Below are 15,707 nucleotides of genomic sequence, written 5' to 3'. Positions count from 1 at the left end.
CATAACCTTGCATACTGTGACCTAATCATCATCTCATTCAGAAAGAATTGTATGCTGTTCCCTCCTCTCCATAAAGTAGGGTAACTGTTATGAAAACAACTGTTATGATAGTGCACAAAACAGATGAGTGGAGTCTGATCTCACATAGACCCCTACGATGATTAAGGAAGCAGCCATTAATTTCAAGATGACCTCCAGATAACTCCTGCACAACATGTGGCAAACTAACAAACTCAATACAAGCTCTATAAACAACATAACTCATGAACTGTATTGTACAATTACAAGAAAATATAATTTAAGAAAAATCAAGAAACAATAATAATTCCTTGCTGTATGAAAATTCTTTAATCACCTGTATCTAAAAATTACATACTAAAGCAATAAACATAAATTTCAAATCTCATAGAAAATCGCTGGTATTTATTTCAACACTGGATTCATATATTCGTTGGATAAAAAGTATACTTCAAGAATGAGATGTCTTTAAATTCCTCAGGAATACATTTGATTTTTTAATCATTAATTCCTTGCAAAGTTCGACAAATCACTTTACATGGTGCAATAGATTACTCATGTTGGATAAACTAAATTAAAAGATTTAGATAATTTAAACAGAATCTCAACAGAAAACAATCAGTGCTTCACATAAAATGAAAACTACTCTCTGTTCAATGTCTAGTTTTATAACTGAAATCCATTATTATTCTCTGGGAACTCGGCACCGAGACTGAACAATGAAACCCTTAGGAAAGGCACCTACACGCGTGTCTAAAAAAGGGAATATTAATCAAACAGGGTCTCTTTCACCGAAATAATTTGTTCCAAGACTCGAGGGTATTCAATACAGCAAAAGTGATTAATTCCGTGTCACACTTTGCTAACCAAGCCATACAAAAATCTTCAGGGAGCCATCTGTAACATGTCTCAGAGGTGCACAAGGTATGTAATAGTACATGATATTGAATGATAATTCAGAAACATGAAAAGGATTGGATATTAAAGTGAACATATTCTCTAACATTTTTATGCTCCCTCACAGTCAAAACTGAATACAGCCCTATTTAAAAAATAAAAACGTTTCAAGACTCTTTGGTCAACTTCAGCAAAAACTTAAGACTTAACAAATGTCCATATACTATATTCAACTGAGATACCTTGAGATCATAACATTTCCTAATTCAACTTTCAACATTTTTCGGTTTAGTTCCGTCCCAGTAAAAAATGAGATACTGTCAATGCACAATTCAATAATGTTTCAACGGAGCTTTTCCCACCACCAGGAATGCACCAGTTAACAAAACTATACAATATGAATGTAAAATAAGTGGAAGCATTTTCTTACAATGTGGCACTGCATCTAACTCATACAATTGATACAGGGCACAAACATCTATAGAACACATTTCAATTTGCTCTACAAAAAACCAAATTTAAGAACTGGGAAAACCTTCAACAGGAGCAAAGGTTGCCTACAGAAAAATTATTCTAAATGAAAAAGAAAGTCCAAGGGAGCTAAAAATTGAAAGTGAAAATACAAACTGATTTAACAAATACATGTTACGGAGGTTGTTGTTTGAAAGGCTTACTCAGAATGCATGTAAAATGGAAGTTTTCAAAATAAGTGAAGTGTCTATTTCACAGCTGGTCCACGGGATTTGATTTCTGTGCACATGAGAAACACTACCGAAAAAAAAGCCTGAGAGCTTTACAAGATGAAACAGTAACATAGAATAGTTACAAATGATGGATTAACCAACTTGCTGTGAAACACTCATAAACCTGACCAAGCATTTCGTCTTTGATGAGAGAATGAAAACTACGAGCACAAAACCGTCACGTTGAACATTTAGGTGGAGAGAGATGCAACGCAAAAGGCAGAGAAACAAAGTTTGATTCCAAAGAACCTTTACACTAGCCAAATTTTTCCAAACCCACCAGACTTTGCAATTTACGTCAAGGTATGGCCATGGGTTCTACTAGCCAATGAATATCAAGACACCTGTACAGCCTCTTGTGAATATTACTCCGAAAACTCAAAAAACCATGATTGTATTCTTCTTTGATATGTAAATAATTAAACTAAAAGAACTGTACATGAGCACATATTCCTTCGTCAAAACCATGGACATCAAAGATTTCAATTACAAAAAGTACAAGGACCTTTCAACTTCACTGTAATGTGCCTTACCAAATGCCCCTATACCAATTGATTACTACCTTGGTTTTAATACGAGTCCCACTACTGGCGACTCACTAAGCAATGAGAACAATCATGACAATTCACTGTGTAAAGAATATGAGGCAAAGTGATGACTGACTACACCAGTAATCACCACAGAACTTTTAACACGGAGAAAAGAAGAGCACTAATTGGGGGGAAGGTATAACTTTGGGGCAGTTGGCACGACTTCCGAAATCATAGAGCAACCGGTATTTTTCAAATATAAATGCATATATATTTTACAATATTTTTCTACATACAGTATATGTACACGTATAGCATAAACTTGGAAACATGTAATAACACAACACACTGGATATTCACAAATCTCAGACACAAACAGTTGGCACTGAGATGATATAGGTAAGCAAAGGTACACTTCACATGACAGTTACTGTAACCTAGCTACAGGGTGTGAGAATGCAAATGACAGGGTTCACATAACTACCACAGCCACCGTTATCATGTTCTTTTCAGGTACTGATCTACACTGTGTTGCTTTTATGAGTTACGCCCTACAAAAAATATAAAAGAAGAACAAGGTCAAAGATTCAACTAGAGCCCGCAAAATGTTTTTGACACTACCTCCCCTCTCAGTGTGGAGATGATCGTGGGTTATGCACACTGAAAAGGAGGCATTCTCCGCAAAATGTTTTTGACACTACCTCCCCTCTGTGTGGAGATGATCGTGGGTTATGCACACTGAAAAGGAGGCATTCTTTCAAAACAGTTTTTCGACTCAGAGTTGAAATCCCAAACTTGCAGTTTAATTACAATCATCAGTTTGAAATTGAGCTTTTGACACAAAGTATATACTTGGAAAATGGACGTGTGAAAGGTAACCCTGTTCTTAAGCCCACAAAATATCAAAGGGCAATATTTCACATTTTACAGCGTTCCTTCGTTAATTTATACAGAGCAAATGCTGAAAAAGATTCTGCAGCTTCATAAGCAACAGACTTAGGTTGGTATAAATTTTCAAATTTGTTGACTCATGACCTGTAGGGACTTGACTAGTATCATGTGAATTTAGAACCCAGAATATACAGTAAAAAGTTTGTACTTCAGCTCCCTGACAATTACAGACATTACAGGGCTTCAAATCTGATCACAAACTTCACACTTCCAATGACAACACAATGGACTTTAGCCTAGTCTATCATGCTGAAGTTTAAAATATAACTTGGAAAAAGTTTCATAAAAAACATAAACCTACTTCTCTTCAATGCATCTTACAATTCCGAAAACACCAGATGGATTCAATGACAAAATATGAACAAGAAAAAATTAATAAACATATAGTATACTGATTTGTTACATGAGCAACTGTTATGAGAAATCTGTACGCCCAAATATGGTCTGAAAGTTTGGCACTGAAACATACCCTAAACAAAATACCACACCATAAGAGAAAAACTGCAAAATGACTCATCGCTTCAGACTGTAATGGGAATTCCCCTAGAAGCTAAAAAATCCTTTGCAAAATACAAGACAATGTGACACCCCATTAGCACAGTACCCTGGTATCAAGTTCTAATTCCGGTTCTTGAGAATATAGAGCTGGTGGGAAGCACTTGTTTGCTGGTATAACATGTTCAGAGTGATTCCCCTACAACCTAACAAGTTTTAAGAGGCGGTCGCTTTCAAACGAACGAAATCCAACTCCTAAAACTCTAACAATAGCACTACTGGTCCTTGTATTTTGAAATTTGAAACTTCAAAAACAGCCAATCTGTGACTTATACTGAACAGTGCTTTTGGCTCATTATCTGACAATCTTGTGAGCTGAGCATCGTTCAGGCTGTGAAAGCAACTACAGTTTGTCTAGATCAGGCTATGGCTGCTTATCAAATGGTTTTGCAAGCAAATATCAGATGCTCGACAGTTCCCTTTAAGATGATCAAGATAGATTCGTGGCCTTGATTACAAATTATATCTACTGAGAGAAACAATCTTTTGACAAGCCAATATTATTGCTGTGTATCTACACTATTGCTGTGGTAAAAAACAAATGAGATCTTCAATATAGTAAGGTAAATTATTTTAAGTGCAAAAATGTTATGAATTGTATCAGCATTGGTTGTGTTAGACACAGCAAGTCCATTGTTCTCTTTACAAGATGAAATATGAATGCCCATTGCTATACAACGCAACAAAAAATAAGTATAATTTTACTGGCAACTCATTTTACACTAACATACAAGAGCTTTTGATCATGTTCAAAATTCCTGTAAAATTAAAAATAAACAATAAAACCTGATACAATGAATATCTAAGTCAAAATCCCAGAATTATTTACAGTAGGTGTCCACGATTTTACAAATAAAATTGGCTCAAATATCCATCTATAAAACTAACCTGCATTACTCATATACATTTAACTCCCCCAAGAAAACAAGATGATTGAAATAATAAAATTCATAACCTCTTAAAATAATTTTATTCAATAAAGATTTACACAATTTTCTGCAAATAAATTTTTTTCCAAAGTCAACATACTATTTCATGTAAATTACTATTCCAGGATTTCCTTAGAAGAATGGGACAGATTCCATCTACAAGAAAAAGACTCACGAGTTTCTGAAAAGCCCTCGTCTGCTTACGTCACGCATCGTACGAAGTGGAAAATAAATAAGGAGCTACTTTCTCTAGGAGGGGCTTCGTTCGTACCTGTACAAGATGCTGCGCAAAACTGTAATGGCTATGTATAAACTAAACGATTGGCCGTAACTAGATACATTTCTATAACAGTGTTTGTAAGTTTGTAAGACTATATATACTCAGAGACTTAATAGCTGCAAGACATTAAAGGAGGGGTGAATGCTTCTATTTTATGAAAGACATCTTGATTCAAGAGAACTTGCAAAAATAAACGTTACGTTGCGTTACCAGCCAACGAACACAATCCCTAGGATTACAGATTCAAAATGTGATGATCACTTCAACCAAGTCAATTAAGGTTCCATTTTGAGTGAAAAAACAAAAATAAATTCAAAGAAATATATAGGACAAAACTGGACTGTCAATGCAAAATAACAGTATACAAGTTTCGAGGGGAACTGTTTGTAGAAAAAACCAATGCATAAGAGACCGTAAGTTTCGTACGTACAGCATTCTGCAAAACGTCTCTTCAATCTCACTGACATGCTAAAATACTGTGTAAGCTTTATCACAATCGACCTAGTATTTCTCATTAATCTTAGCAAGGCCTGACTAATACCATTACTTGACCTTCACAAAAAAATCCCTTCTGCAGCCTAGAGGCTCACTGACATATATCTGTGTAAATTAAGTTCCAGCAAGTTGAAATTTATTGAGTGGATCAAAGAGAATACAGAAGTCAAAACAATGGAGGCCAGACAGTATTTACTTCACGAGCACCAGTGGCAAAGTACAAAGAAATGGGACATTCGTTTGAAATCTTGTTTATGCACCCGACACAAAGTAAACTTTTCATCAAATACCCAGAAAAAACCATGTGACTACTGAAGATGTACATGTTTGGAGCCTGATAAACATATGCACGGACAAAAGTACACGAACATTACGTTGACAACTTATTGAACAGTAAAAAATGGAGACGCTCAATAGTGCAGAGACTGCGGCTAGTAAAACATTTTCAACTCTTGAACAAACACAAAGTTGTATATGAAATTTTATCCCAATCTTTGACCTCCCGACACAACACTCGACAACATAAATCCAGTGTGGCCTTTTGATAATGAGACTTCCACTCCCGATTCATTTACTGTAACAAGGAACATACTTGTTATTCTACAAGGAATATCCTCTGAGAAAAGTATCCTAAATCGAGCAACATTGGGAAATGAGTTACACCTAAAGTTCTTCTAAATAAATTGAAGAAGCTGAATTAGAACTCTAATACAAGTTTGTACCAAATCAAGCTTATAGTTACAGTGTCCACCGGCATTCAAAGTTACAAGTCCTCTCCAAAATCATACAAAGCAGATGGCAGAGTACGAAAAAAAAAAAAAAAAAGTTCATCATAGAGTACTATTATATCAAACGTAAAAATATGAATACAGTACAAATGTTAAGATCTTCACAAACAAGGAGTATACAGTAAAGAAGAGAAAAGAACCAATGAGACACACTACATGAAATGGGAAGTGATTCATTAATGTACTAAAAGTAACCAAGGTATGAGAAACCCAATGGAGATAAATCAGCAATTCACAGTTATCAAGACGAGACAACTGATAACAGTATTCTTTGCCAATGAATAAATAATGATAAAGGGCATAGCCACATCAAGACTTTGCACAGAATGAAGTAAATCAAAGTAAAGCACCAACACAAAATAAACAGGTGTTACTCTCAACCCCATCTGTCTAAAAGGATCATTTTCCTTTCTCAATTTCATTGTAGATCCCAAAATCGTACCACAAGTTTTCAGCTTTCGGTATATAATAAAAAATAACAAACTGGAAGGCTCTGAACATATTTACACACTTTGCCCCAAATAGTATTTTGCACTGTCATTACCAACCTTCAATAAAACTCACCCACTTTTGTAATATATTACAAACCCTAAAAATGTAGAGGTGCTAAAATTACGATATAATAAATTGGACTCTCAGTCTCCTGGTCAACCACAGCATTTGGACATTTTGAATTCCATCACAAAAACCAGCCTCGAAAAGGACATGGACACTGAATTTCCTTCAGATACAAAATCTATAATGTCTATATATATATATACTGTATAGAGAATTCTCAACTAGGAATTCAAAGGGATGTAGAGAAGGGAAAAATAAAACAACAATCACATATTCTTAATTTACTCCCCAACTCTGCAAAAAGTAGAGGGAGACTTGTTTAAACATTGACGTTTCACCTCGAAAGATGACGACGACGTATTCACAGTGGTAGCAGATCACTAGGTGACTAAATGGCATTTTGTACTTTTGCCCTTGCAAACATCTTGACAAAGAACAAGAAGGTGAAAAGTCCTGTTCCTTATGCTTCTCTGTCAAAACACTATGGCATGTCCCAAAAGACTGCTGTTGCTGCAAATGTCTCTCTCTCGAGTGTGTGTGTGTGAGATTTAAACGATTCCGACGCGTTCGCCGTGCTGAAACTGGGCCCCAACTTTGTTGTATCAGTAGACATTAACTAATGATTAACACTTACAAGTGAAACAGTCCAAGAAACAATGGTAGTCACGAGACTCAAAAACCCTTTTTGTCTCAATCTCTCTCTCTCTCCTATTCTACGACCAATGTTTGTATGATCACGTAGATACTTTCAAGTGCTTAAACACAGTACTATTCACCGGCAGAGAAGTCACGGTACAACTACTTGAGAACCACAAGACTTGAAACTGGTAAGACTTTCCCAAGAATGCTTTCAAAGTGTTTTCACATACCCACGCACAATCGTTGTCATCTTTGGTTCTTTATTTTCATTTTTTCAGTTGGGAATAGTTTTAAGATTCTTATGAGCTTAGAGCCACACAAACACGCACTGTAGTCCCTCGGTGGGGAGAGGAGTGTTGTGGGAAAAGGCGTTCACTACCTCCTGGTTCTAGCCCACGAGTCTCGCTGTCATCTCTTCTCCATTGGACCGTGAGCTGCCCGAGCCGAGTCCTGCCGCATCACCTGTTCCGTGCAATTCATAAATCATCAATTAAAGGGAATGTGTGGATGGGCAATAGACTATTCAATACAAAAAGAGATTATTTGGACACAGGAAAACTTTCATTTTTCACCCTTACTTGAGCATGAGGTGGTGGGTGAGGCTGATTCATGGGTTGTACTGGGGAGTGGTGTGGCCCCGGCACCATTTGGTAAACAGGGTAGCCGCCGGGCCCAATGGCAGGCCCCGGATGTTGCGGGGGAGGACCCGTGTGTAATCTCACAAGCTCGCCCCGGTGATCCGAGGGCCGGCTACTGGCCACGCTGTGAGCGGAGCTATGGGCTACAGAGACCATCGGGGGAGGCGGACCGTGCGGGGGTCCGTGAGGCGGGCCGTGTGGAGACCCATGGCCTGGGGGTCCGTGGGTTGGAGGTCCGTGACCCGGTGGGGGAGGAGCGTGCCCTGCAGCTGGGTGGCTGTGGGGAGCACCTGAAGGACTCAAGGATGCCACACCATGGGGGGACACACTTGTGTGATAATTTCCACTGGCAGGACTGTGTCTGTTGTTAAAACAAAATCAATTAGTATGCTTATACATTTCATATCGTTCAAAATGTTTCTAACAGACAATTTGGCCATCAAAGAACACTACGTAAACTACTCTGTAATCAAATTCAAGTAACTTGGCAAAAATAAAGCTTTGATTCATATTCACTTTTCAAATGACTCGCTGAATCAAAAGTAAGATGTCCCAATCATATTCAGTTCATGAAACTTCAACTTAGGAACCTATTGTAGGAGAGACTACCACCATTTGTAGTTTTATCCTGATGATACCATACAATTATGCTGCTCAAGTAACAATTATTCAATCACTGGTTCATGCTGTCAGGTAATGATATTAAGGATATGTTTTGATATATTTTGAACTGCCAAACCATATAAATTCCCCAAGCACACGGTGTCCAAAGACTAAAGAAATGTCCGTAGAAAAATTAAGTATGAAATAGGAAAATATAAATACTTAAAGAACAGACTTGAACTACCCTTGTTCATCAATTTCATGAGACTATGTAGTTATATATCTATAGACTAAAGACTAGGGAATTATAGAAAAACAACAAAGTATACAGCACAGAAGCAAAGGTGAGCTCAAAGGATCTTTAGTGCCATCTACAGAGTTGCACTCCAAAAGGCTCAAAAATAATGAAAATCAAAGTCCTAGACTTCAAGTTGCGAACAGTTGCAGGTAAAATGTTCTTTTTTAACAGGACACTGCCAAGTTGAATGAAATCAAGAACAGTTAGTTTAAAAATGGCTATACAACTATAACTTCAGGGCAACGAACATATATATCATATATAATATACTATAATCAAATCAATTACATATGAAACACTGTACAATAATGCAAAGCTAACTTCAAAGTAAATGTGGAGATTTCCTCATCCAATGCCGAGACCTTAATGTCATGATAATCTTTTAGATAGACCACTTGCATCCACCGACTTATATGAACACTTTTTAATAATGAAATCAAACAAAGGCAACATCACTTAAATAATTTAAATAAAGCTCATGCGACTAAGATAGATAGATTTACTACGTACTGCATAGACCTTTACATCGTCATAATTATTCTCAAGTAAACCAAAGGATGTGGTCTTTAATAAGGGCAATGCTGGACAGAAAGGTGGGGAGAGAGAACAAGAATAGATGCAATATACTACTATGAGATTCAGGGCCTCTGTAACACGGTTTTTTCGCAATAACTTTTTATCTATGCATTTCATAAATATAACGCTTATTCAGAATAAATATTATATCCACACACAAATTTTTAGTGTATTCTGCACTACAAAGGTTGAATAAATTTGGTACTTATAATGTAAAAGTGACCTTTTTTGAAGACGGGCCAACCTACTCAGAGAAAAGGTTTCGAACGCACTCGTTACATAACTTATGACAGCATTTCTTTCCTCTTTCTCGATGGATGATTGGCTATACGTAACGAAGGCTAAACCTTTGGCAACAATGACATACAAATTTAAATACAAGCAAAGCAGTACACCTTTATGAACTCTGGAACCTCTCCAGTGATAATTGACATAATGAACAAACCAACAAAATATGTTAATAAATACAAAAACACTTCGATTATTAGTCTAATTCCCAAAATAAGTTTCCACAGAAATTACAGTCTACTTTATAGGTCACAATCAGATTGACAAGATGTAGGGAATAGTTGGTAATTATCAAAAACATAGTAGACAAGCTTGATTTGATAACTGCTATATCCAATGTCAAGCAATTTTTATTTATTGGCTATCTACCTATTTACTGAAAAACAATAGCCGGTACCGTATATTGGCTTTAAACCTTCACCAATAATTATCGTCACAATGGTGACTTCATGAGGCTCCACCCACTTTCGCCTCGTTATAATTCAGAAAATTTAACTTCTGGGTATAAAAACTAATTTCTCGAGTAGTTGTAAGAAGTGCTAAATGATCCTCAAGGATCCCAGCAGTTGGCCTAAACGTTTAATTCAAGTATATTACTGCTATACTGTTGCGGCACTACTGCTACAGTAGTATTACTACGCCAGCACTGATACCCCACCCACATCTATGTATCGTTCCGCTATTCATAAAGTCTTTGGGTTTCGGAGCCGATAGAGTTTCTGTCTGGTGGATGGGCGGGGCAACATTTAGTCAAAAGGTGTTTGTTTACCTTGCTTACGTAATGAATGTTTTTCGACTCTTGGCTCGTAATCATTGGCCATGGCGTCGGCTAGATCATTTTTACTCTATAAAAATTAAAACTATCGGGTTTAGGTTATTGATAATGCTGACAAAATTTGTGTGTGGTTGTAAAATATACATATGTCAACTTTCAGCTACATCCAATGCTTTGACAAGGAGCAAAGTCCAAAAAACCGTGTTACAGAGACACTGAATCTCATAGTAGTACATCCTACTGTGATCCCATAAAATTAAAATAAAGCCTGAGGCTCTTACAAAACCATCTGAATACTTCAATCTCACAGTTACTAAAGCTGAAAGTACCTAATTCTTAGGTGAGACCGTTTCTATTGTTAGTACTGATTAGTAATTCCTTACGTTTCTTTCCTTCTGTGAACCACCCTATCAAGTCCTGTTTTCCCCGACACACACTGTTATCAATCAAGAGGCTTATCTAACATTTTCTTCCCTAGGTAAGATTATTACATTGCTAGCCCCACTAGCCTCTGAAAAAAAAAAAAAAACCCCCCCAAAAAAAAAAAAAAAAAAAAAAAAAAGGGTGGGAGGGGGGGGGTTGAGGAGATGATTAGCTACAGGGAGTTAAGAGGGGGCAAGTGAACTGAGACTTATGTTTTACATGGGTCTAGTCCCTACTTCACTTCCCAGCATCTTGCCCTTTCTCTAACTTTGTCATTTATCATTGACGAGACTGAAAAATAGGTCACCATAAACAGGTACTTTGTGAAAGCCTGCATATTTCTTGAATGTCTCACATACAATGAGGGAGGGATAACATTAGAAACTTCTGCAAAGCAACATACCCTTTTAACTACAGACACAACATCCAATCACTATGACACCAAAAAGGGAAGCGCGACAAGATCAGCGTCGACAGCGTAACGTGATGCGACCGGTTTCAAATGCAAGGTATAAGCTCTGATGACTACCATCTGCTAGAACAAGCGTCTCACAACAGGGAACATGTTTAAATTACGACAGTAACTAAGTTGTGCACATTTTACGCAATCCATGCCATCTTACAATATTCTACTCACAACAACCAATAACACTGTAGCATAAAACATCCATGTTAAGCAATCTTGAAGCAATGAATGTGCAAGTTCATTTTCGAGTGGTTTGACAGACATGAAGCCAGCTACACTTCCTTACCTTGACCAGTTCCATCCTTTAAAACAGATGCGTGCTGTGTTGATAACATACGTAGCAGGCTTACAAAAAAATCTTTGCAATAGTAAAAGCAGGAACCATGCAAAAAATTAGCAAGAGCTCAAAATAAAACATTCAAGCATGCTACAATTTCTCTGGCACATATGTTTACATGTGGAAAAAGACCACCCTCAAAGGGTGGGAAAGTTCTTTAGTAGCCACACTCAACCTAACAATCAGATGAAAGCTGGTAAATTAGCATCAGCTTAGGATATCACAAGCTCTATAGCAAATTGAAATGGATACAATAAAACCTCAAAATCTAACGAATAGATTACATTTTGCCGAGAGTTTTGGAGACTGTGTCCTTTTCACTTTGGATAATACTGAGCTGGGTACATGAACCTCTAAAGGTTTTGATTGAATTACAGGGATCTATTCAGTATAAGCCACAGATGATGCACGATGTCTAAAACCAGTCGGAAACATCCTCTATTCCTTAGACTTGCGGCTTTATCGCACTGGCTTCGGAAATTTATAGTTACATTTAAAATATAATCCTCAGCAAACAATAAAACTTTTGATCAAGGGAGATGTGTTCTCTTGATGACATTAAAATAATTTACAACTTATTTCAAAATAGTATACAAATAAAATACAAAAGGGCATTTAAACTGTAATCATAGGTTAAACCTCGAGTCTTTTTTATGAATTCGAATCACTTTCAGAGAAAAATTACTCAAAACTGGATTTCTTCTTGAAAATGCATACTATTTACAAAATTTTATCTTGTGAGAACAACTCCTGTATCTAGGAACATTATATTTACCATGAAAAAAAAAAAAAAATATACCACGGTCACCTTCTTTAACCTATACCAGCCAATTTTCTCAGCTTCCAACTATATATATAAACGTAGTTTAAAAAATACCAAAATCTCTAACGGCTAACCCTGGCCACTACGTGAAAAGACAACTGACAATCAGTGTAACATTTTCAAAATAAAGAAATGGAAGGAATAGGAAAAGAATTTAGGACAGAGGCCAAATGCTGGAACCTATGGTCATTCAGCGGTGAATGGGAACTGTGAGCAGAGAAAGAGAAGTCTGAAATATGTAGTAACAGGAGGAAAACCTAACAGTTGCACTATGAGGCAATTGTTACAAGAGGGTGGACAGTAAGATGGAAGAAACGGAATACGAACGGGGTTAATTAAAGGACTGAATGAGGCTGCAACTAGCGGCCGAAAGGACGCTGTAAAACCTCAAGTAAGGTCTACACTGCATCGCATTAGGTGCATCGATGGCACTAACCTCTAAGGAGCACTACGAAAAGGGCTTAGTAAAACTCGTAAAGAAACCTGGAGAGACACGAAACAGGCCTCACTCACCTTAACGTTGGACTTGGCTGAGCGCCCGGAGGCAGCATCGGGGACTGCTGTCGGTGTTCGGTTCCAGGGCTCCTGTACCTGTACTCGGGCTCCCCCAAGCCATTTTCTACAGGCATCTGAGAGGGCGGGGCGCGTCTGTCATGAGGGGAGGTTCCTCTCCTGTCGTGGGGCGAGGGGCCTCTCCTGTCATGAGGGGACGTGCCTCGGTGTCCCCCTCCAGTGCCAGGAGGTGGTACTGGTCCACCACTATGGCTGCCCCCTGGAATAAAGACAGACATTTCATTAATACTACAGACACCAGAATCTTCATCTCGCACTTTAACAAATATAACAAAAAGTTTTTTCTTTTTCAACTTGCATGATATAATTTGACAAAAGGCATACTATCATGATTACAATAAATGCATAATTCAATTATGCAGCACAGTCAAGTCAGGGCTGGCACAAAGGGTTCATTTTTACCAGTTTATACAGCTATCTATCTAAACCTATATACACTGAAAATAGTCCCATACATGAATACACTTACTATATGGAAATCATGTCTTGTTCCATAATACCTTGTGTCTCATTTTAACTTTAGTAATGGTGTCCTAAAATATTTTGCTACCGAGTGCTATGTGAAAAGTGGAACTGGGTTAAGTTTCGAAACTTGAACAGCTAGGTGGGAGGAGACCAAAGGGAACGTAACAAAAAGGGTAAACCAATTATCAATGCAGCAGCTAGGGGCCTAAGAGGAAATATTGTAAAAGCACACAGGATGATATGTCTCCTTCAGGGTGCACCTTATATCCTGTAGGACGAGACTATCAATTAGTACACTGTATCCCCTGTCTATTAAGAGAGATGTCATACTTTGCAATATCTCTTTCAATACTTAATGACAAGCAGACTTCATATACATGTGCTAACAAATTTTCTTTTACTGTTCTGCTTCAAACTGCCTATGACTAAACATTTATAAACTGGGTACTTGACTCTAGCAATCTCTGGGATACTTCAAACATCATCCTTGTCTTGAGAACATTGATGTTACATTTTACCATTCTGATTTATTTACAGACTATTCAGAGTACACTGCAAACATATGGATGCACAAGACTGATCTTCACATTGCAAAATAAGGTATAAATAGGCATGGAAGCTATAAAACGGTTTAAAAAAGTTTGATGACTTCAGTACATTTACTTGGATAATTTCTGGCCAGTCCTGAGAGAATCAAGCAGAGCTTGTACAAGGAGTGCAACGGTATTCAAATCCTTTCACAAATCAAATTACAACATGGTAAAACCATCAGGTTTTCTAAAGAATATGGCTCAATTTGATGCACTATGCTAAATCCCAGGAGATGATATTCAAACAATAATCACTAACCTGAAACCTGAATTGAAAGAAATCATGTCCTCACCTCTTTAACTTTATCAACTTCCTTCTTTAATAAATCATCTCACTCATTGCCTTTTAACCTTGAATCCTTGTGATTTTGCGTATTTCTGCATTGGCTAACGACTGCATGAAGAAGTAATAATTCAATGGGCCTTTCTAAATGAGTGTCTCCTTTTCCTTTCTTGTGCATAATGTTTTCAATCCTTCCTGTTAATCTGGGGGCCATCCCAGCAAGTCTCCACAGTGACCAAGACATACCCCACCACACGGAGTGGTATCTGTAGCCTTGAAGACTATAAGGCTAAGATTAACACAGTGGTGCCTACAGATAATCAAGTCCAACTTGAGAATGTTCTGTAATCTCTTTACATATACAGCACACTTAATTCAGCAAACTACTACAAGACATAGATTCCTCAATTTAGCACAAACTTCCGTTTCCTACTCCTCTAAGGTGTCAATATTCAAGCAAAAATTGAGCTAACTGAGCATCTGAGCATGATCGTGAGAATAACGCGCACACGCTAACCATACTGGGCACCATTCCACTAACTAGGAACCTACGATACCTCCAACCAATTCATATACGTATATAGAATTTCACTGTGGAGGAAAATGTTTATTTTCTGATATTCTGTAGAATCATCCACTAAGTGCTCTTACCGTGTGGGTGCTCTGAAGCTGCGGGATGCCGTCGACGTCCCGCCACTGTTGAAATTGCTTCGTTCAGCATTTGTGTACATCCGACTGAAACTTTTCGTTGCCATTATTACATTACATCATTTTTTTTTTGTTAGTTCATTACACTGTTTTACCATTCAGCATTGCTTTAATATGTTACCATAACAGCTGCATTTTCATGATCATATACGTTAGTATGGTGCACCTATGTGCCCTGAACCAAGTTTTTAGTGACTGCTGCATCCCTAATTACATTCCTTTCGGTGACGTTAACATTTACATTCTGCAGCGTTACGCAGCAAAGACCAAAACAACTCATTAAATCAGAACAAGGCCTGCTTTGAAGCTTGGGAGTGTCAAGAACAATAATAATATAAAACAGCATGCCTTTGGTGCAGACCCACAAGGATGTGAGGATGGACCTCACTGAGAACCTTTTGAAACTCTTGCAAAAGTTGAAGAAAATGCATCCATTCCCATTTTGATTATGAGACCTGTTGGCTCAGGCCTGAGTAAT

The 15,707-nt window shown here is 37.5% G+C and overlaps 1 protein-coding gene across 5 annotated transcripts in view; it reads right to left on the bottom strand.

The window, feature by feature from the left end:
* Window positions 1-4,647: 4,647 nt before the first annotated feature.
* The window catches only part of LOC135205089 (protein AF-10-like), a 76,070-nt gene continuing 65,010 nt past the window's right edge, over window positions 4,648-15,707 (bottom strand). For 3 of the 5 annotated variants that reach the window (XM_064235385.1, XM_064235387.1, XM_064235389.1), the window contains 4 exons: window positions 15,173-15,262; window positions 13,124-13,382; window positions 7,962-8,382; window positions 4,648-7,845 (listed from right to left, as the gene is read on the bottom strand). In XM_064235385.1, coding sequence (XP_064091455.1) covers window positions 7,792-7,845; window positions 7,962-8,382; window positions 13,124-13,382; window positions 15,173-15,262 — 824 coding nt within the window. In that variant the 3' untranslated portion in view covers window positions 4,648-7,791. The remainder of the gene's footprint in view (window positions 7,846-7,961; window positions 8,383-13,123; window positions 13,383-15,172; window positions 15,263-15,707) is intronic. The other 2 variants (XM_064235386.1, XM_064235388.1) reach the window with 2 other exon arrangements.

The sequence above is a fragment of the Macrobrachium nipponense genome, chromosome 48 (genome assembly GCF_015104395.2).
Source record: "Macrobrachium nipponense isolate FS-2020 chromosome 48, ASM1510439v2, whole genome shotgun sequence".
Taxonomy (NCBI): Eukaryota; Metazoa; Arthropoda; class Malacostraca; order Decapoda; family Palaemonidae; genus Macrobrachium; species Macrobrachium nipponense.
Note: the sequence above shows the minus strand (reverse complement) of the source record. Positions and strands in the feature narration are given on the sequence as shown.